General features: G+C 39.9%; 1 protein-coding gene across 1 annotated transcript in view; it reads right to left on the bottom strand.

The window, feature by feature from the left end:
* The window catches only part of fhod3b (formin homology 2 domain containing 3b), a 270,483-nt gene that overhangs the window by 79,670 nt on the left and 165,016 nt on the right, over positions 1–25,797 (bottom strand). Inside the window, 2 exon segments of the mRNA XM_045719149.1 lie at positions 12,068–12,173; positions 16,435–16,502. Coding sequence (XP_045575105.1) covers positions 12,068–12,173; positions 16,435–16,502 — 174 coding nt within the window.

Here is a 25,797-nt window from a genome sequence, read left to right on the forward strand (position 1 = left end):
TAATGTAATATCTCATGTTGTTCTTGTCTATAACTGTTATTTTAATGTAATGTAATGTAATATCTCATGATCTGGTCTATAACTGTTATTTTAATGTAATGTAATGTAATATCTCATGTTGTTCTTGTCTATAAATGTTATTTTAATGTAATGTAATATCTCATGTTGTTCTGGTCTATAACTGTTATTTTAATGTAATGTAATGTAATATCTCATGTTGTTCTGGTCTATAACTGTTATTTTAATGTAATGTAATGTAATATCTCATGATCTGGTCTATAACTGTTATTTTAATGTAATGTAATGTAATATCTCATGTTGTTCTGGTCTATAACTGTTATTTTAATGTAATGTAATGTAATATCTCATGTTGTTCTGGTCTATAACTGTTATTTTAATGTAATGTAATGTAATATCTCATGTTGTTCTGGTCTATAACTGTTATTTTAATGTAATGTAATGTAATATCTCATGTTGTTCTTGTCTATAACTGTTATTTTAATGTAATGTAATGTAATATCTCATGTTGATCTGGTCTATAACTGTTATTTTAATGTAATGTAATGTAATATCTCATGTTGTTCTTGTCTATAACTGTTATTGTAATGTAATGTAATATCTCATGTTGTTCTGGTCTATAACTGTTATTTTAATGTAATGTAATGTAATATCTCATGTTGTTCTGGTCTATAACTGTTATTTTAATTAATGTAATGTAATATCTCATGTCTGGTCTATAACTGTTATTTTAATGTAATGTAATATCTCATGTTGTTCTGGTCTATAACTGTTATTTTAATGTAATGTAATGTAATATCTCATGTTGTTCTGGTCTATAAATGTTATTTTATGTAATGTAATGTAATATCTCATGTTGTTCTGGTCTATAACTGTTATTTTAATGTAATGTAATGTAATATCTCATGTTGTTCTGGTCTATAACTGTTATTTTAATGTAATGTAATGTAATATCTCATGATCTGGTCTATAACTGTTATTTTAATGTAATGTAATGTAATATCTCATGTTGTTCTTGTCTATAAATGTTATTTTAATGTAATGTAATATCTCATGTTGTTCTTGTCTATAACTGTTATTTTAATGTAATGTAATGTAATATCTCATGTTGTTCTGGTCTATAACTGTTATTTTAACGTAATGTAATGTAATATCTCATGTTGTTCTGGTCTATAACTGTTATTTTAATGTAATGTAATGTAATATCTCATGTTGTTCTTGTCTATAACTGTTATTTTAATGTAATGTAATGTAATATCTCATGTTCTGGTCTATAACTGTTATTTTAATGTAATGTAATGTAATATCTCATGTTGTTCTTGTCTATAACTGTTATTTTAATGTAATGTAATGTAATATCTCATGTTATTCTGGTCTATAACTGTTATTTTAATGTAATGTAATATCTCATGTTGTTCTGGTCTATAACTGTTATTTTAATGTAATGTAATGTAATATCTCATGTTGTTCTGGTCTATAACTGTTATTTTAATGTAATGTAATGTAATATCTCATGTTGTTCTGGTCTATAACTGTTATTTTAATGTAATGTAATGTAATATCTCATGTTGTTCTGGTCTATAACTGTTATTTTAATGTAATGTAATATCTCATGTTGTTCTTGTCTATAACTGTTATTTTAATGTAATGTAATGTAATATCTCATGTTGTTCTGGTCTATAACTGTTATTTTAATGTAATGTAATGTAATATCTCATGTTGTTCTGGTCTATAACTGTTATTTTAATGTAATGTAATGTAATATCTCATGTTGTTCTGGTCTATAACTGTTATTTTAATGTAATGTAATGTAATATCTCATGTTGTTCTGGTCTATAACTGTTATTTTAATGTAATGTAATGTAATATCTCATGATCTGGTCTATAACTGTTATTTTAATGTAATGTAATGTAATATCTCATGTTGTTCTTGTCTATAAATGTTATTTTAATGTAATGTAATATCTCATGTTGTTCTGGTCTATAACTGTTATTTTAATGTAATGTAATGTAATATCTCATGTTGTTCTGGTCTATAACTGTTATTTTAATGTAATGTAATGTAATATCTCATGATCTGGTCTATAACTGTTATTTTAATGTAATGTAATGTAATATCTCATGTTGTTCTTGTCTATAAATGTTATTTTAATGTAATGTAATATCTCATGTTGTTCTGGTCTATAACTGTTATTTTAATGTAATGTAATGTAATATCTCATGTTGTTCTGGTCTATAACTGTTATTTTAATGTAATGTAATGTAATATCTCATGTTGTTCTTGTCTATAACTGTTATTTTAATGTAATGTAATGTAATATCTCATGTTGTTCTGGTCTATAACTGTTATTTTAACGTAATGTAATGTAATATCTCATGTTGTTCTTGTCTATAACTGTTATTTTAATGTAATGTAATGTAATATCTCATGTTGTTCTTGTCTATAACTGTTATTTTAATGTAATGTAATGTAATATCTCATGTTGTTCTTGTCTATAACTGTTATTTTAATGTAATGTAATGTAATATCTCATGATCTGGTCTATAACTGTTATTTTAATGTAATGTAATGTAATATCTCATGTTGTTCTTGTCTATAACTGTTATTTTAATGTAATGTAATATCTCATGTTGTTCTGGTCTATAACTGTTATTTTAATGTAATGTAATGTAATATCTCATGTTGTTCTTGTCTATAACTGTTATTTTAATGTAATGTAATGTAATATCTCATGATCTGGTCTATAACTGTTATTTTAATGTAATGTAATATCTCATGTTGTTCTGGTCTATAACTGTTATTTTAATGTAATGTAATGTAATATCTCATGTTGTTCTGGTCTATAACTGTTATTTTAATGTAATGTAATATCTCATGTTGTTCTTGTCTATAACTGTTATTTTAATGTAATGTAATGTAATATCTCATGTTGTTCTGGTCTATAACTGTTATTTTAATGTAATGTAATGTAATATCTCATGTTGTTCTTGTCTATAACTGTTATTTTAATGTAATGTAATGTAATATCTCATGATCTGGTCTATAACTGTTATTTTAATGTAATGTAATATCTCATGTTGTTCTGGTCTATAACTGTTATTTTAATGTAATGTAATGTAATATCTCATGTTGTTCTGGTCTATAACGGTTATTTTAATGTAATGTAATGTAATATCTCATGTTGTCATGGTCTATAACTGTTATTTTAATGTAATGTAATGTAATATCTCATGTTGTTCTTGTCTATAACTGTTATTTTAATGTAATGTAATGTAATATCTCATGTTGTTCTGGTCTATAACTGTTATTTTAATGTAATGTAATGTAATATCTCATGTTGTTCTTGTCTATAACTGTTATTTTAATGTAATGTAATGTAATATCTCATGTTGTTCTGGTCTATAACTGTTATTTTAATGTAATGTAATGTAATATCTCATGTTGTTCTGGTCTATAACTGTTATTTTAATTTAATGTAATGTAATATCTCATGTTGTTCTGGTCTATAACTGTTATTTTAATGTAATGTAATGTAATATCTCATGTTGTTCTTGTCTATAAATGTTATTTTAATGTAATGTAATATCTCATGTTGTTCTGGTCTATAACTGTTATTTTAATGTAATGTAATGTAATATCTCATGTTGTTCTGGTCTATAACTGTTATTTTAATGTAATGTAATGTAATATCTCATGATCTGGTCTATAACTGTTATTTTAATGTAATGTAATGTAATATCTCATGTTGTTCTTGTCTATAAATGTTATTTTAATGTAATGTAATATCTCATGTTGTTCTGGTCTATAACTGTTATTTTAATGTAATGTAATGTAATATCTCATGTTGTTCTGGTCTATAACTGTTATTTTAATGTAATGTAATATCTCATGTTGTTCTGGTCTATAACTGTTATTTTAATGTAATGTAATATCTCATGTTGTTCTGGTCTATAACTGTTATTTTAATGTAATGTAATATCTCATGTTGTTCTTGTCTATAACTGTTATTTTAATGTAATGTAATGTAATATCTCATGTTGTTCTTGTCTATAACTGTTATTTTAATGTAATGTAATGTAATATCTCATGTTGTTCTTGTCTATAACTGTTATTTTAATGTAATGTAATGTAATATCTCATGAGTTCTGGTCTATAACTGTTATTTTAATGTAATGTAATATCTCATGTTGTTCTTGTCTATAACTGTTATTTTAATGTAATGTAATGTAATGTAATATCTCATGTTGTTCTGGTCTATAACTGTTATTTTAACGTAATGTAATGTAATATCTCATGTTGTTCTGGTCTATAACTGTTATTTTAATGTAATGTAATGTAATGTAATATCTCATGTTGTTCTTGTCTATAACTGTTATTTTAATGTAATGTAATGTAATATCTCATGTTGTTCTTGTCTATAACTGTTATTTTAATGTAATGTAATGTAATATCTCATGTTGTTCTTGTCTATAACTGTTATTTTAATGTAATGTAATGTAATATCTCATGTTGTTCTTGTCTATAACTGTTCTGTAATTTGTCATGTATTTGTACGTTTCATGTGGACTCCAGGAAGAGTAGCTGCTGCATGTGCAGTATCTAATGGGGATCCTAATAAACTAAACTAAACTTTACTAAGTAAACTTTACTCCACTAGAGCCTCAAATATCATTGGATGTCATTGCCCTAACTTTTCCCGCCATGTTGCCTCCCTCACACGTCTCACACAGTGCTCTTGTAGTATGTCAGGGGCCATGGCTGAGTTAGGGTTAGAGTTAGGGTGTGTGTGTGTGTGTGTGTGTGTGTGTGTGTGTGTGTGTGTGTGTGTGTGTGTGTGTGTGTGTGTGTGTGTGTGTGTGTGTGTGTGTGTGTGTGTGTGTGTGTGTGTGTGTGTGTGTGTGTGTGTGTGTGTGTGTGTATGAGTGCAGCGAGAGCAGCGAGAGCAGCGAGAGGAGCGAGTAAGGATTAGGGTTAGTGTGCTATGGACCAGATGACTCAGTAATCTCTGCAAAGGAGACCTCAGTCCCGTCCACAGTTCACATTGATAGGGTCATAAAGAGAACGCTAGCCAGCTCTCCCCGTCCCCTGGGTCTGAGAAAAGCAGGGCTGCCCTGGAGTCAATCAACCTCAGTGCTGCATGGAAGCCAGGTGTGAGGGGCCCGTTACACAGAGGGGCCTGGCCCGGCGCTGGACCGACCGACACACTCACCACATCAACACAGGGACTGTTAACTGGCCGCAGGGGAGAAGGAGAGGGATGGAGGGGGAGAAGGAGAAGAAAGAGAGGGGGGGTGTTGAAGGTGATGGGGGTAGTATACAATTGAAGTGTGAGGAGAGCTAGGAGTGAAATATCTACTGGTTACAGTGACTGCAGTGTTTCACATACTTTTGGTCTTATCCCCTACTGGGAACCTGTTGTTAATGTGATGTGGGTGTAGTGGTGTAGTGGTGTAACTACATGTTGTTAATGTGATGTGGGTGTAGTGGTGTAACTACATGTTGCTAATGTGATGTGGGTGTAGTGGTGTAGTGGTGTAACTACATGTTGTTAATGTGATGTGGGTGTAGTGGTGTAACTACATGTTGTTAATGTGATGTGGGTGTAGTGGTGTAGTGGTGTAACTACATGTTGTTAATGTGATGTGGGTGTAGTGGTGTAACTACATGTTGCTAATGTGATGTGGGTGTAGTGGTGTAACTACATGTTGTTAATGTGATGTGGGTGTAGTGGTGTAACTACATGTTGTTAATGTGATGTGGGTGTAGTGGTGTAGTGGTGTAACTACATGTTGTTAATGTGATGTGGGTGTAGTGGTGTAACTACATGTTGTTAATGTGATGTGGGTGTAGTGGTGTAACTACATGTTGTTAATGTGATGTGGGTGTAGTGGTGTAGTGGTGTAACTACATGTTGTTAATGTGATGTGGGTGTAGTGGTGTAACTACATGTTGTTAATGTGATGTGGGTGTAGTGGTGTAACTACATGTTGTTAATGTGATCTGGGTGTAGTGGTGTAACTACATGTTGTTAATGTGATGTGGGTGTAGTGGTGTAACTACATGTTGCTAATGTGATGTGGGTGTAGTGGTGTAACTACATGTTGTTAATGTGATGTGGGTGTAGTGGTGTAACTACATGTTGTTAATGTGATGTGGGTGTAGTGGTGTAACTACATGTTGTTAATGTGATGTGGGTGTAGTGGTGTAACTACATGTTGTTAATGTGATGTGGGTGTAGTGGTGTAACTACATGTTGCTAATGTGACGTGGGTGTAGTGGTGTAGTGGTGTAACTACATGTTGTTAATGTGATGTGGGTGTAGTGGTGTAACTACATGTTGCTAATGTGATGTGGGTGTAGTGGTGTAACTACATGTTGCTAATGTGATGTGGGTGTAGTGGTGTAACTACATGTTGTTAATGTGATGTGGGTGTAGTGGTGTAGTGGTGTAACTACATGTTGTTAATGTGATGTGGGTGTAGTGGTGTAACTACATGTTGTTAATGTGATGTGGGTGTAGTGGTGTAGTGGTGTAACTACATGTTGTTAATGTGATGTGGGTGTAGTGGTGTAGTGGTGTAACTACATATTGCTAATGTGATGTGGGTGTAGTGGTGTAACTACATGTTGTTAATGTGATGTGGGTGTAGTGGTGTAACTACATGTTGTTAATGTGATGTGGGTGTAGTGGTGTAGTGGTGTAATTACATGTTGTTAATGTGATGTGGGTGTAGTGGTGTAACTACATGTTGTTAATGTGATGTGGGTGTAGTGGTGTAGCTACATGTGTGACTGTTTGGCTGCTGCCTTTCTCATCAACAATCACTCCGCTCACTCAGCTCTGTAGCTCCGTTGGTAAAAGATCATCCTGCAGCAACAGGACATGTCAATTATTATGTGGATTATAATTCCTGGACACTGTTGTAGGGGATGATGCATTTTTCGGAACGGAAAATTAAGTCTGGAAATTCTAAGTGGAAATTACAAACTTCAGAAGCCTTTTTAAACCTCTCCTGCAACAGGGTGATCAAATTAAGATCCTACATCTGTATGCAGGTTTTAACACACTCCATCCAGACAGCTTTGTAGTTTGGCTGCTCTGACCTTTAGTTGAAGCATAGAAACTCTAAACGTGAAGAGTGTTTATGACAAAGCCCACGGGGTAAGTATAAGCAATGCTTAAAGGGAAACTTAGAGATTTTGGCAATGAAACCCTTATCCACTCCCCCAGAGTCAGATTAATTCGTGGATACCATTGCTCATTGCGCTAATGCTAGTTAGCAACTTCCTTCAAATTGCACACAGGACATACAAATGGTATCCACAAGTTCATCTGACTCTGGGGAAGGATCCCTTTAATACCAAAATAATAATTTAGATTTGGCCTGGACTCGTCATGCTGTTGTGCTTGGCTGAGTGCGTTGTTGACCCTGTGTGTGTGCGCGTGCGTGCGTGCGTGTGGGATCTTATTTACGCCCCACCAGGGAATCCTTGGGACAGAGGTTTTCTCAGAGTTTAGAGGTGATCAGCGGTAAAGCAGGCATATCTAAACACACCAGCTCTGACCTGTGAGTGAGTGAGTGAGGTGAGTGAGTGAGTGAGTGAGTGAGTGAGGTGAGTGAGGTGAGTGAGGTGAGTGAGTGAGTTGAGTGAGGTGAGTGAGGTGAGTGAGTGAGTGAGTGATATCCAACATGTGCACTGGAGAGGGAAAATTATCTACACCCTACATTTCCTCAGCTGGTCATGAGAAAATAGGTCAGGAGTTGAAGCAGGTTAAAGGTCAGGAGTTGAAGCAGGTTAAAGGGGCTTTTGGGATCGGGGAAGCAATAGTACAGGGTTGTCATGGTAACAAGGGAAGACGTGGGAAAAGAAGAGACAGGGCGGGGCAGCTACAGATGAAGGGATAAATAGATGAAGAAATAAACAGAACCCGTGAGAAAGGAGAAGCACCTCCTGGACTCCGCCCACATTCTAGTAGAAGACCTCAACAGAGTGGTGGAGAAATGAGAAGGACCTTCTGGACTCAACTCACATTCTATTAGAAGTCCTCAACAGAGTGGTGGAGAAATGAGAAGGACCTTCTGGACTCAACTCACATTCTATTAGAAGTCCTCAACAGAGTGGTGGAGAAAGGAGAAGAACCTCCTGGACTCAACTCACATTCTATTAGAAGTCCTCAACAGAGTGGTGGAGAAAGGAGAAGAACCTCCTGGACTCCACCCACATTCTATTAGAAGTCCTCAACAGAGTGGTGGAGAAATGAGACGAACCTCCTGGACTCCACCCACATTCTATTAGAAGACCTCAACAGAGTGGTGGAGAAAGGAGAAGAACCTCCTGGACTCAACTCACATTCTATTAGAAGTCCTCAACAGAGTGGTGGAGAAAGGAGAAGAACCTCCTGGACTCAACTCACATTCTATTAGAAGTCCTCAACAGAGTGGTGGAGAAAGGAGAAGAACCTCCTGGACTCCACCCACATTCTATTAGAAGTCCTCAACAGAGTGGTGGAGAAAGGAGAAGAACCTCCTGGACTCCACCCACATTCTATTAGAAGTCCTCAACAGAGTGGTGGAGAAAGGAGAAGAACCTCCTGGACTCCACCCACATTCTATTAGAAGTCCTCAACAGAGTGGTGGAGAAAGGAGAAGAACCTCCTGGACTCCACTCACATTCTATTAGAAGACCTCAACAGAGTGGTGGAGAAAGGAGAAGAACCTCCTGGACTCAACTCACATTCTATTAGAAGTCCTCAACAGAGTGGTGGAGAAAGGAGAAGAACCTCCTGGACTCCACCCACATTCTATTAGAAGTCCTCAACAGAGTGGTGGAGAAAGGAGAAGAACCTCCTGGACTCCACCCACATTCTATTAGAAGTCCTCAACAGAGTGGTGGAGAAAGGAGAAGAACCTCCTGGACTCAACTCACATTCTATTAGAAGTCCTCAACAGAGTGGTGGAGAAAGGAAAAGAACCTCCTGGACTCCACCCACATTCTATTAGAAGTCCTCAACAGAGTGGTGGAGAAATGAGACGAACCTCCTGGACTCCACCCACATTCTATTAGAAGACCTCAACAGAGTGGTGGAGAAAGGAGAAGAACCTCCTGGACTCAACTCACATTCTATTAGAAGTCCTCAACAGAGTGGTGGAGAAAGGAGAAGAACCTCCTGGACTCCACCCACATTCTATTAGAAGTCCTCAACAGAGTGGTGGAGAAAGGAGAAGAACCTCCTGGACTCCACCCACATTCTATTAGAAGTCCTCAACAGAGTGGTGGAGAAAGGAGAAGAACCTCCTGGACTCCACCCACATTCTATTAGAAGTCCTCAACAGAGAGGTGGAGAAAGGAGAAGAACCTCCTGGACTCCACCCACATTCTATTAGAAGTCCTCAACAGAGTGGTGGAGAAAGGAGAAGAACCTCCTGGACTCCACTCACATTCTATTAGAAGTCCTCAACAGAGTGGTGGAGAAAGGAGAAGAACCTCCTGGACTCCACCCACATTCTATTAGAAGTCCTCAACAGAGTGGTGGAGAAAGGAGAAGAACCTCCTGGACTCCACTCACATTCTATTAGAAGACCTCAACAGAGTGGTGGAGAAAGGAGAAGAACCTCCTGGACTCAACTCACATTCTATTAGAAGACCTCAACAGAGTGGTGGAGAAAGGAGAAGAACCTCCTGGACTCCACTCACATTCTATTAGAAGTCCTCAACAGAGTGGTGGAGAAAGGAGAAGAACCTCCTGGACTCAACTCACATTCTATTAGAAGACCTCAACAGAGTGGTGGAGAAAGGAGAAGAACCTCCTGGACTCAACTCACATTCTATTAGAAGTCCTCAACAGAGTGGTGGAGAAAGGAGAAGAACCTCCTGGACTCCACCCACATTCTATTAGAAGTCCTCAACAGAGTGGTGGAGAAAGGAGAAGAACCTCCTGGACTCCACCCACATTCTATTAGAAGTCCTCAACAGAGTGGTGGAGAAAGGAGAAGAACCTCCTGGACTCCACCCACATTCTATTAGAAGTCCTCAACAGAGTGGTGGAGAAAGGAGAAGAACCTCCTGGACTCCACCCACATTCTATTAGAAGTCCTCAACAGAGTGGTGGAGAAAGGAGACGAACCTCCTGGACTCCACCCACATTCTAGTAGAAGTCCTCAACAGAGTGGTGGAGAAAGGAGAAGAACCTCCTCTCTCACCCCTCATCTCTCTTTCCTTGCGTGTGTCTCTCTCTCTCTCTCTCTCTCTCTCACCCCTCCCTCTTCCTTTCTCTCCCTCTTTCTCCCTCTCTCTCTCTTCCCTTCTCTCTTTCCTTGCATATCTCTCTCTCTCACCCCTCTCTCTTCCTTTCTCTCCCTCTTTCTCCCTCTCTCTTTCCTTGCTGTCTCACTCTTTCTCACCCCTCTCTCTCTTCCTTTCTCTCCCTCTCTCTCCCCCTCTCTCTTTCTCAGCACCTCTCTCTCTAATCACCCCCTCTCTCTGTCCTTATCCCCTCTCTCTGTGGCTTGTTTGTACATTGAGAGGCAACAACGTGTGATTTATCTATCTGACTCAGAGACCAAGTTAAAAAGGGAGATGCTGGGGTTAGAAGTCAAATCCCTAACCATACAATGAGGTCAGTGAGGGGTTGTAGGCCACATTGACAGCCAGCCCAGAAGGGTTATATCAGTGTTGTGTCACAGTCATCCTCTCTGACCCCTTTGATTTATTCTGATTCAAACAGGTCAGGAAGTAACAAGTCCCACAGACAGAGGAAACATGTTGGATAATGTTCAACTTAATTGAATCAACATGTGGAGACCATGATGTGATTTAGGCATAACATGTGAACCATACCAGCTAATGAAGGTCGTTTACGGTGTTGTTTCACTATGAGATGAGATATGGCTCTTGTTTAAGCTAAATGTAATAAATGAATAGCAAAGTCAAAGAGGTGTCTGGGCTGTGTAACCCAAAATGTATTGAAGCATCAGTCCCAAAGTCATTAATAAAGTCTCCCTGACTTAATCCTCAATAAAGCGACAAAACGTATTTTATTCCAAAGAGAGAGGCTGATGAAGGAGAGTGAGAGAGAGACAGAGAGACAGAGAGACAGAGAGCGAGACAGAGGGAGAGAGAGACAGAGAGAGAGAGAGACAGAGAGAGAGAGAGACACAGAGAGAGAGAGACAGAGAGAGAGCGAGACAGAGAGAGAGAGAGAGAGAGACAGAGAGAGAGAGAGAGAGAGAGAGAGAGAGAGAGAGAGAGAGAGAGACAGAGAGAGAGAGAGAGCGAGGCTGAAAAATGAGAATGAGTGTGAGAGAGACAGAGAGAGAAAGAGAGAGAAAGAGAGAGAGGGAAATTAGTTTTATGAACTGCAACATCCTGCCAGGACTTTTATTGGGCGCTTAAGCATGTGTGACCTGCCCCGTAGCAACGGATCCCCCTGTTAAATAATAGCTGTGACCTTGTAGGTGGGTGTGTTGACCACTCCCAGTCCCCCTACCATCACTACCTAACCTCTAAACACAGCTAGATCTCAATGCACACACACACACACACACACACACACACACACACACACACACACACACACACACACACACACACACACACACACACACACACACTTTAACATGGTCAACCTTTGACCTCCACGGACAAAGGACAGATACATTAATAACCAGATGCCTTATTGGTCTAGTGTGTGTGTGTGTGTGTGTGTGTGTGTGTGTATGAGTGACACCACCAAGCCAAACCATTAATTTAAATGGAGAATGTAGACACATGTGGTGGTCCTGGGTAGGTTTATGGAGACTGGCCTAACCCAAAGTGTCAATGTGTTGATTGATTGATATCGTCCCTGATTGATACCATCCTGATTGATACCATCACTGATTGATACCATCTCTGATTGATACCATCTCTGATTGATACCATCCTTGAGCAAGGCACTTCACTCTAATTTTCTCCCAGGCCGCCGTAGAGAGAGGGGTGGGGGACCGGGAGAGGAGACAGAGCTGTGTGTGTGTGTGTGTGTGTGAGTTACTACTGGTCTGTACATACCCCTGAGGATGTAATTCTGGTAGTTCTGGTCTGCTTCAGCTCCAACCTTGATTAGACATGTCAGTCCTTCAGACACCACAAACTCATGGACCAGGTCCTTGTCATCCTGAGGAACAGAGAGACGAGCAGTTTACGCCTGACTCTCACACATCATACATGGCACCCTATGAGCCCTGGTCAAAATTAGTCCACTATATAGGGAATAGGGTGCCATTGGGGACGTGGTCACAGTCCCTCTGTCACTGAGACACACAGCTAACACATGAACACAGACGACTAGAGATTGGTCCTGTGCTATGAGTAGCAGTGATTATATGGATGAGTCCTAAATAGCAACCTATTCCCTATTTTAACGCAATAGTAGTGCACTATATAGGGAATAGGGCAGCATTTGGGACACATCCTGTATATGATTTAGCATAATGGGACAAGGCAAGTAAGACTAAGTATGTTGTGCGTTACTTTCACCAGGGACAAATTACCCATCATGCTCCAAGCACCTCATTTCCTGTTCTCATGGCAACCCTGTATTTTGTAGCTGCCTTAAACATCGGTTGCTAAGTGCCTGTTGACGGCTAACAGAAAGAGCTCATCCAATTAGTGACAGAGAGGTGCTAAGAGCATTGCTGTCCTCGTTTAATGAATGGTTAGACACAAATGAACCACTCCAAGGGTGAGTGAGTGAGTGAGTGAGTGAGTGAGTGAGTGAGTGAGTGAGTGAGTGAGTGAGTGAGTGAGTGAGCACTCTTCGCATTGCTGATTTGGTATTTGTCAGGGAGTGCGTAACTGGCAGCAGGGAAGTCAGGTGCAGGAGAGCTAAACTGGGTAATCAACAGAGCAGTTTTATTCATTAAAACCACCGGAAACCAGAACAACAAACAAATGGGTACAAAACCTGTCGCGCACCAGAGAAAACGTGCACATGCACTTACAATAAACATTTCCGCACAAAGACATGGGGGGAACAGAGGGTTAAATACACAACATGTAATGAGGGAAATGAGACCAGGTGTGTGGGAAGACAAGACAAAACAAAAGGAAAATGAAAAGTGGATCGATGATGGCTAGAAGACCAGCGACGCCGAGCGCCGCCCGAACAAGGAGAGGAACCGACTTCGGCGGAAGTCGTGACAGTATTACTGACCCAGACCACAGCCCCTTCCATCTTAGATCCTGGCTAAAGTGATGGGGAAACTCTGGGTTCACACCAAACAAATTCATTACATCAGGGTTGTTGAGTCTTAGCTGTGAAATAGTAGCCTTGGCCTCCCGAGTGGCGCAGTGGTCTAAGGCACTGCATCTCAGTGCTAGAGGTGTCACTATAGACACCCTGGTTCGATTCCAGGCTGTATCACAACTGGCTGTAATTGGGAGTCCCATAGGGTGACCCAGCGTTGTCTGGGTTAGGCCGTGGTAGGCCGTCATTGTAAATAAGAATTTGTTCTTAACTCACTTGCCTAGTTAAATAAAAAAATACATAAATACAGTATAGGGAAGTGTTTCCCAAACTCTGTCTTGCCCACCCCCCCACCTCCTGAGAGCACATTTCGTTTTTCCTTCTAGCACTTCACACCTGATTGAAATAATCCAAGCTTGATGATGAGTTGGTTAGTGTTAGGACACAAACCTACACGTGCACCCAGGGGGGTGCAGGACACCAGACATCAAAATACCTTCTGAACAGAATATTACAATAGGAAGGAATTAGTTTTGACCTTGTGTATTAGGCCCAGTGGATACTGGGAAGGAAAATACTCCTCAGGAGTGAAATTCAATGTAGACAATGTGTCTAGGGAACTATGGATGGAGAAGCCCTTTAATTACTAGATCAGGAGTGCCTTATTACACACAAGAGGCATGGGGCCCTGTTGAATAACCTTCAACTCTGGGGCTATAACCCTACTATAACACCATTAGCTCTAATCTAATTGATCCAATTAGATGAATGTATTTCTGAACAACAGGCTACCAGCTTTCTTCAGTCCAAAATGACACCCTATTCCCTATGTAGTGCACTACTTTTGACTAGTCCTATGAGGCCCTGGTCAAAAGTAGTGCACTATCAAGGGAACAGGGTGCTATTTGGGACGGAGGCTGTAGAGTTAGCATGTAGCCAAACACCCACTGGGAGAGCACTTTATACTGAACCAACTGATCTGAGCTCAGTGCTATTTCTTTATACTGAACCATCTGATCTGAGCTCAGTGCTATTTCTTTATACTGAACCAACTGATCTGAGCTCAGTGCTATTTCTTTATACTGAACCAACTGATCTGAGCTCAGTGCTATTTCTTTATACTGAACCATCTGATCTGAGCTCAGTGCTATTTCTTTATACTGAACCAACTGATCTGAGCTCAGTGCTATTTCTTTATACTTAACCATCTGATCTGAGCTCAGTGCTATTTCTTTATACTGAACCATCTGATCTGAGCTCAGTGCTATTTCTTTATACTGAACCATCTGATCTGAGCTCAGTGCTATTTCTTTATACTGAACCATCTGATCTGAGCTCAGTGCTATTTCTTTATACTGAACCATCTGATCTGAGCTCAGTGCTATTTCTTTATACTGAACCATCTGATCTGAGCTCAGTGCTATTTCTTTATACTGAACCATCTGATCTGAGCTCAGTGTTATTTCTTTATACTGAACCATCTGATCTGAGCTCAGTGCTATTTCTTTATAGTGAACCATCTGATCTGAGCTCAGTGCTATTTCTTTATACTGAACCAACTGATCTGAGCTCAGTGCTATTTCTTTATACTGAACCATCTGATCTGAGCTCAGTGCTATTTCTTTCACTTTGATGTCACCACACAATGTTTCATTGGCAGCCTGTCCAGTTTTGTAATATCAAAAGGCCTTGGGAGAGCTACATGAAAAGGCATGTTTTAGTGGACTGTTTATCCAAGACGTTTTGACTTAATACTAGACAAATGTCTTCCAATATTGAAGAGGACAACTAAGACCACTGTAGCAGTGCTTCGATACTGGGACATGGAATATAATGAAAAACACAGTATTATCATAACCCTGAAATACATAGTGAATGACCCTGTCATATTTGTATATTTCTGCTGACATTGTCTCCTATATTTCAGCATGTTACAGTAGTATTTTATTTGCAGAGCCTCATGTCCGCTTGCCAAATCCTGCACTTTATGATCTTCTCCTAGACGACAAAACCGCCTGTGGCTTTCACACCTGTCGACGGCTCAGTCATTTAGGTACAGGAGGGAGGTTTTCATCAGGCTTCGGAGCGGGTTATGCAACGCTAGGCTAGGAGCTAGTGCTCAGGTGGGGAGTGAGGGGGAGAGAGAGGTGTGTGTGTGTGTGTGTGTGTGTGTGTGTGTGCGTGTGTACTGTTGGGTGGTCAGTCTTAGAGCTCTCCTCCCTCATAGGAATACACACCAGAGTGTTTCCAGGACAGCTTCTACATGCATCAATGATGGAGAGCCCAGTCATTTGGCAAAACCACTGTGTATACAAGTGTATACTCACACAGAGAGAGAAAGTTCCAGACACACACAGCTGGGCTGGAACTGAAATATTATACAGTCTTTGAGCACAGAGCTGGAGACACTGTACCTTCTGATAACATTTAGGTATAGACCTGCAGCAGACAACATTTTAACAGGGTTTCTTCATCCAAACACATGGATGCACTATATTGATACAAGCTCTTTAGGGGAGAGGTTACTCGAGTGCAATTGCTTGTGTGTGTGTGTGTGTGGTAACATGCACTTCCTCCAAACCTGACCTAGTCATTCCAAGTGTGCACAGCCACAGTGAGACGTCCTGATCTATTCCTGCATTTCTCTGTCAACATCTGTAGCTCACTTTTCCTTCCAACGGTCTCCTGAACTGATGTTTAACACTCCCCCTCTAGCCTCCACAGTGATTCCCTGCCAGGCCAGCCAGCCCCAGTGTGTGAAGCAGGGCTCTGGCCAAGCATGGACCTGAGCACAGCAGAGTACAGCATAGCATAGCTGCCACGGAGGCAGTCTACTCTCACTGCACAGCCCTGTTCAGATAGCTAGGGAAAATATTACTGTACAGTGTGTGTGTTTGTGTTAAGTATGTTTGTATGAGCACTTGCTGTACAAAGCATTCGTGTGTGTGTGTGTCCAACACACTCGTGCATATGTGCATACACGTGTGTGTGTGTGTGTGTGTGTGTGTGTGTGTGTGTGTGTGTGTGTGTGTGTGTGTGTGTGTGTGTGTGTGTGTGTGTGTGTGTGTGTGTGTGTGATATGGGAGAATGTGTGATAGTTAATGATAAACAAGAGCCATTAGTAGACTGCAGTATTAATGAATCTGACATTCTCAGGCTGCTGCTAAGACAAAAGGGAGGGGAACGTTACCTGAAAGATCTGCTTGAGGGAAAACAGGGCTCTCCTCAGCTCTCGTCCATTTGAGTTGTAGAGTTTCTCTAAAAGAAGAGAAAGAGAGAGAGAAAGGATCAGTTTACAGTCACACACAGCTGTGGTACTTTTCCATGTCAATGACTCAAGGAAAAACTAACTAAGCAAAGGCTTATTGTCCAAGCGATTGGAGAGATAACCCTGCATGTGTGAGTGAAACCCTGTGTCAGATTTTTACCTTGTCAGCTCGAGGATTCGATCTTGCAACCTTTCAATTACTAGTCCAACGACCTAAACACTAGGCTACCCTGCCACCCCAGGTATGAACTATAACCTTTAGTATATGAACTATAACCTTTAGTATATGAATTATAGCCTTTAGTATATGAACTATAACCTTCTATAACCTTTAGTATATGAACTATAATCTTTAGTATATGAACTATAACCTTTAGTATATGAACTATAACCTTTAGTATATGAATTAGAACCTTTAGTATATGAACTATAACCTTTAGTATATGAATTAGAACCTTTAGTATATGAACTATAACCTTTAGTATATGAATTATAACCTTTAGTATATGAATTATAACCTTTAGTATATGAATTATAACCTTTAGTATATGAATTATAACCTTTAGTATATGAACTATAACCTTCTATAACCTTTAGTATATGAACTATAATCTTTAGTATATGAACTATAACCTTTAGTATATGAACTATAATCTTTAGTATATGAACTATAACCTTTAGTATATGAATTATAACCTTTAGTATATTGGGTAGTATATTGGGTCACATTGGGTCACATTTCATTAATGCTAATACACATCTTGTCCAGTAATAGTTTGGCTAGTTGCTCTGGGCTAGTTGCTCTGGGCTAGTTGCTCTGGGCTAGTTGCTCTGTGCCAGTGAGGAGAGTAGACTGTAGTTCAGAGAAGCACATCTGTGAAGAGTTAGAAAACACTGGACTTTTCCTGCTGACAGAACTGACTCTATCTGTCTCCTCTGTGCAAAGCCACTACTACCATATAGATGGTATAATGCTGTGACTGACTACTACACTGACTGACTTATGCACCATAGCCAGACCACACAGGTCAGCTTGCCAACACATAGATACAGTCTATGTGTAATGCTGAAGTGCAAAGGCTGAAGGGTTTCCAAAAGAACAGGAATCGTTGCTAGTTGGTATGGTTATGAGGCCTCTTGGTACATTGCATTAGTTCCAACAACTTAGGCTTTCTCATCCTATCAGGGTATGTTGAGATCTTTCAACATGGCATTGCATCTCAGGTGTTGTTTCTTGTCTCACCATTGGGTGGCAGTGTTGAGCAGTAGAGCGTGACTCCAGTCTATTATGACGCAGTGCTGCAGGTAAACGTACCACTACCACAGGCTGCTGCTGCTTGGAGAGTCTCTACTCTGACTCAGCAAAAGCTATGTCACTGCTGCAGATAGCAACATACACCATACCCTACTGCAGTCTCTACCTCTCTCCTCTCCCCTCTTTCTCTCCGTTTCATCTCTACCTCTCTTGCTCTCTCTCTCTCAGCCCCCATCTCTCTCTCCCTCTTTCAGCTCTACCTCTATCTCTCTCTTCCTACATTTCTGTCTGTCTGCCTTTCTTTCTGTGACAGTCCTCTTTATCTCTCTCCCAACCATCTCTCAATACATTTTCTCTGTCCTTCTTTCTCTCTCTTTCTCTCTCTCTCTGCATTTGCCTTTCTTCTTCCTAACTCATGTTTTCCTCTGTCATGAACACAGATGGTCTCCAATGACCTCTGACCACTCTGACCCCTGTGCACAATCACACACAGACACACACACACACACACACACACACACACACACACACACACACACAGACACAGACACAGACACAGACACAGACACACACACACACAGACACACACACACACACACACACACACACACACACACACACACACACACACACACACACACACACACACACGCGCACACGCTCACGCTCGCGCACACACACACACACTTTTCACCGTAACAGGCAGGGGTCTCATCAGTAACACTTTGCCCTGTGGTGTCATATATTCTGTCATGTTGCTCTACGGCCTAACAACAGAACTCATTATAACATATATTCTGTCATGTTGATCTACTGCTTAACAACAGAACTCATTATAACATATATTCTGTCATGTTGCTCTACGGCCTAACAACAAAACTCATTATAACATATATTCTGTCATGTTGCTCTACTGCCTAACAACAGAACTCATTATAACATATATTCTGTCATGTTGCTCTACTGCCAAACAACAGAACTCATTATAACATATATTCTGTCATGTTGCTCTACAGCCTAACAGAACTCATTATAACATATATTCTGTCATGTTGATCTACGGCCTAACAACAAAACTCATTATAACATATATTCTGTCATGTTGATCTACGGCCTAACAACAGAACTCATTATAACATATATTCTGTCATGTTGATCTACGGCCTAACAGAACTCATTATAACATATATTCTGTCATGTTGCTCTACTGCCGAACAGAACTCATTATAACATATATTCTGTCATGTTGCTCTACGCCCTAACAGAACTCATTATAACATATATTCTGTCATGTTGATCTACGGCCTAACAGAACTCATTATAACATATATTCTGTCATGTTGCTCTACGGCCTAACAGAACTCATTATAACATATATTCTGTCATGTTGCTCTACGGCCTAACAGAACTCATTATAACATATATTCTGTCATGTTGCTCCACGGCCTAACAACAGAATTCATTATAACATATATTCTGTCATGTTGCTCTATGGCCTAACAACAGAATAATTATAACATATATTCTGTCATGTTGCTCTACGGCCGAACAGAACTCATTATAACATATATTCTGTCATGTTGCTCTACGGCCGAACAGAACTCATTATAACATATATTCTGTCATGTTGCTCTACTGCTTAACAACAGAACTCATTACAACATATATTCTGTCATGTTGCTCTACGGCCTAACAACAGAAGTCATTATAACATATATTCTGTCATGTTGATCTACGGCCTAACAACAGAACTCATTGTAACATATATTCTGTCATGTTGCTCTACGGCCAAACAGAACTCATTATAACATATATTCTGTCATGTTGCTCTACATCCTAACAGAACTCATTATAACATATATTCTGTCATGTTGCTCTACGGCCTAACAACAGAACTCATTACAACATATATTCTGTCATGTTGCTCTACTGCTTAACAACAGAACTCATTATAACATATATTCTGTCATGTTGCTCTACTGCTTAACAACAGAACTCATTATAACATATATTCTGTCATGTTGATCTACGGACTAACAACAGAATTCATTATAACATATATTCTGTCATGTTGCTCTACGGCCTAACAACAGAACTCATTATAACATATATTCTGTCATGTTGCTCTACGGCCTAACAGAACTCATTATAACATATATTCTGTCATGTTGCTCTACAGCCTAACAGAACTCATTATAACATATATTCTGTCATGTTGCTCTACTGCCTAACAACAGAACTCATTATAACATATATTCTGTCATGTTGCTCTACTGCTTAACAACAGAACTCATTATAACATATATTCTGTCATGTTGATCTACGGCCTAACAACAGAATTCATTATAACATATATTCTGTCATGTTGCTCTACGGCCTAACAACAGAACTCATTATAACATATATTCTGTCATGTTGCTCTACGGCCTAACAGAACTCATTATAACATATATTCTGTCATGTTGCTCTACAGCCAAACAGAACTCATTATAACATATATTCTGTCATGTTGCTCTACTGCCTAACAACAGAACTCATTATAACATATATTCTGTCATGTTGCTCTATGGCCTAACAACAGAATTCATTGTAACATATATTCTGTCATGTTGATCTACGGCCTAACAACAGAACTCATTGTAACATATATTCTGTCATGTTGCTCTACGGCCTAACAACAGAACTCATTATAACGTATATTCTGTCATGTTGATCTACTGCCTAACAGAACTCATTATAACACATATTCTGTCATGTTGCTCTACAGCCTAACAGAACTCATTATAAAATATATTCTGTCATGTTGATCTACGGCCTAACAGAACTCATTATAAAATATATTCTGTCATGTTGCTCTACAGCCTAACAGAACTCATTATAACATATATTCTGTCATGTTGATCTACGGCCTAACAGAACTCATTATAACATATATTCTGTCATGTTGATCTACTGCCTAACAACAGAACTCATTATAACATATATTCTGTCATGTTGATCTACGGCCTAACAGAACTCATTATAACATATATTCTGTCATGTTGCTCTACAGCCTAACAGAACTCATTATAACATATATTCTGTCATGTTGCTCTACTGCCTAACAACAGAACTCATTATAACATATATTCTGTCATGTTGCTCTATGGCCTAACAACAGAATTCATTGTAACATATATTCTGTCATGTTGATCTACGGCCTAACAACAGAACTCATTGTAACATATATTCTGTCATGTTGCTCTACGGCCTAACAACAGAACTCATTATAACGTATATTCTGTCATGTTGAACTACTGCCTAACAACAGAACTCATTATAACATATATTCTGTCATGTTGCTCTACTGCCTAACAGAACTCATTATAACATATATTCTGTCATGTTGCTCTACTGCCTAACAACAGAACTCATTATAACATATATTCTGTCATGTTGCTCTACAGCCTAACAGAACTCATTATAACATATATTCTGTCATGTTGATCTACGGCCTAACAGAACTCATTATAAAATATATTCTGTCATGTTGCTCTACAGCCTAACAGAACTCATTATAACATATATTCTGTCATGTTGATCTACGGCCTAACAGAACTCATTATAACATATATTCTGTCATGTTGATCTACTGCCTAACAACAGAACTCATTATAACATATATTCTGTCATGTTGATCTACGGCCTAACAGAACTCATTATAACATATATTCTGTCATGTTGATCTACGCCCTAACAGAACTCATTATAACATATATTCTGTCATGTTGATCTACGCCCTAACAGAACTCATTATAACATATATTCTGTCATGTTGATCTACTGCCTAACAACAGAACTCATTATAACATATATTCTGTCATGTTGATCTACTCCCTAACAGAACTCATTATAACATATATTCTGTCATGTTGATCTACGGCCTAACAGAACTCATTATAACATATATTCTGTCATGTTGCTCTACAGCCTAACAGAACTCATTATTACATATATTCTGTCATGTTGCTCTACAGCCTAACAACAGAACTCATTATAACATATATTCTGTCATGTTGCTCTACAGCCTAACAACAGAACTCATTATAACATATATTCTGTCATGTTGATCTACGGCCTAACAGAACTCATTATAACATATATTCTGTCATGTTGCTCTACAGCCTAACAGAACTCATTATAACATATATTCTGTCATGTTGCTCTACAGCCTAACAACAGAACTCATTATAACATATATTCTGTCATGTTGCTCTACTGCCTAACAACAGATCTCATTATAACATATATTCTGTCATGTTGCTCTACGGCCTAACAACAGAACTCATTATAACATATATTCTGTCATGTTGCTCTACTGCCTAACAACAGAACTCATTATAACATATATTCTGTCATGTTGCTCTACGGCCTAACAGAACTCATTATAACATATATTCTGTCATGTTAATCTACGGCCTAACAACAAAACTCATTATAACATATATTCTGTCATGTTGATCTACGGCCTAACAGAACTCATAACATATATTCTGTCATGTTGATCTACGGCCTAACAGAACTCATTATAACATATATTCTGTCATGTTGATCTACGGCCTAACAGAACTCATAACATATATTCTGTCATGTTGATCTACGGCCTAACAGAACTCATTATAACATATATTCTGTCATGTTGCTCTACGGCCTAACAGAACTCATTATAACATATATTCTGTCATGTTGCTCTACTGCCTAACAACAGAACTCATTATAACATATATTCTGTCATGTTGCTCTACTGCCTAACAACAGATCTCATTATAACATATATTCTGTCATGTTGATCTATGGCCTAACAACAGAACTCATTATAACATATATTCTGTCATGTTGATCTACAGCCTAACAGAACTCATTACAACATATATTCTGTCATGTTGCTCTACTGCCTAACAACAGATCTCATTATAACATATATTCTGTCATGTTGCTCTACGGCCTAACAGAACTCATTATAACATATATTCTGTCATGTTGCTCTACTGCCTAACAACAGAACTCATTATAACATATATTATGTCATGTTGATCTACAGCCTAACAACAGAAGTCATTATAACATATATTCTGTCATGTTGATCTACAGCCTAACAGAACTCATTATAACATATATTCTGTCATGTTGATCTACTGCCTAACAGAACTCATTATAACATATATTCTGTCATGTTGATCTACAGCCTAACAGAACTCATTATAACATATATTCTGTCATGTTGATCTACTGCCTAACAGAACTCATTATAACATATATTCTGTCATGTTGATCTACGGCCTAACAACAGAACTCCTTCAAATTCCATCGCTGTCCTGATCATTGTGGCACTGGAGAGTTTGATATATTCCTGACTGTTGGTGTGTAAGTGTGTGTGTGTCTGTGTGTGCATGTGCATGTGTGTGTGAGATTATGAGTCATGAACATAGACCCTAACACAACCCAACGCTGTCCGTTGAAACCTCTCACGTCTATGAGTGATCTGTCTATACAAACAGCTGGCCCTGATTCTATTCAGAAGGGTGAGAAACACCCAGTTTCTTGGCTGGATGGTGGACGGGGCATATGTTTGAGATTCACAGCACAGCAACAGACCTCTATTCATCATTGTTGTTTTCAGTCACAGATTAAATCCCTTCCCAGCTGAAGGTCTTAGTGTGTGTGTTTATGTGTATGTGTGTGTGTGTCAACCAGCTCTTTGGGCACACATAGATTCTTCCGGAGACACTGTCAGCCAGCAGAATAGCCCAGCCCAGCCAAGGCCTAACAGACCCCCTCACCCCCCCCTCTCTCTCTCTCTCTCTCTCTCTCTCTCTCTCTCTCTCTCTCTCTCACACACACACACACACACACACACAAGTCTATCAACACACAGGTCAGACAGCACTAGTCCACCAGCAGAGACTTAGACAAAACCCAACCCCACAGAAAAGCATTAATGCAAGGACTTCACACATCGTGCACACACACACCACGCATACACACACACACACACACACCACGCATACACACACACCACGCATACATGCACACACACACCACGCATACACGCACACACACACCACGCATACATGCACACACACACCACGCATACACGCACACACACACCACGCATACACACACACACACACACCACGCATACACACACACACACACCACGCATACACATTCACACACCACGCATACACACACACACACACACACACCACGCATACACATTCACACACCACGCATACACACACACACCACGCATACACACACACACACCACGCATACACACACACACACCACGCATACACACACACACCACGCATACACATTCACACACCACGCATACACACACACACACCACGCATACACACACACCACGCATACACACACACACACCACGCATACACACACACACACACCACGCATACACATTCACACACCACGCATACACACACACACCACGCATACACACACACCACGCATACACACAGACACACACACCACGCATACACACACACCACGCATACATGCACACACACACACCACGCATACACACACACACCACGCATACACACACACCACGCATACACACACACACACACCACGCATACACACACACCACGCATACACACACACACACCACGCATACACACACACCACGCATACACACACACACACCACGCATACACGCACACACACCACGCACACACACACACCACGCATACACGCACACACACACCACGCATACACACACACCATGCATACACACACACCACGCATACACACACACCACGCATACACACACACACACCACGCATACACACACACACACACACACCACGCATACACACACACACACCACGCATACACACACACCACGCATACACCCACACACACCACGCATACACTCACACACACACCACGCATACACACACACACACCACGCATACACACACACCACGCATACATGCACACACAGACACCATGCATACACACACCACAGATACACGCACACACATACCACGCATACACGCACACACACCACGCATACACACACACCACGCATACACACACACAACGCATACACACATGCACACACACACACCACGCATACACACACACACCACGCATACACACACACCACGCATACACACACACCACGCATACACACACACACACCACGCATACACACACACCACGCATACACACACACACAACACGCATACACACACACCACGCATACACACACACACACCACGCACACACACACACCACGCATACACGCACACACACACCACGCATACACACACACCACGCATACATGCACACACAGACACCATGCATACACACACCACAGATACACGCACACACATACCACGCATACACGCACACACACCACGCATACACACACACCACGCATACACACACACAACGCATACACACATGCACACACACACACCACGCATACACACACACACCACGCATACACACACACCACGCATACACACACACCACGCATACACACACACACACCACGCATACACACACACCACGCATACACACACACACACCACGCATACACACACACCACGCATACACACACACACACCACGCACACACACACACCACGCATACACGCACACACACACCACGCATACACACACACCACGCATACATGCACACACAGACACCATGCATACACACACCACAGATACACGCACACACATACCACGCATACACGTACACACACCACACACACACACACACCACGCATACACTCACACACACACCACGCATACACACACACACACCACGCATACACACACACCACACACACACACACACCACGCATACACACACACACACACCACGCATACACACACACCACGCATACACGCACACCACGCATACATGCACACACAGACACCATGCATACACACACCACAGATACACGCACACACATACCACGCATACACGCACACACACCACGCATACACACA

This window comes from Salmo salar, chromosome ssa05, assembly GCF_905237065.1.
Source record: "Salmo salar chromosome ssa05, Ssal_v3.1, whole genome shotgun sequence".
Lineage (NCBI taxonomy): Eukaryota > Metazoa > Chordata > Actinopteri > Salmoniformes > Salmonidae > Salmo > Salmo salar.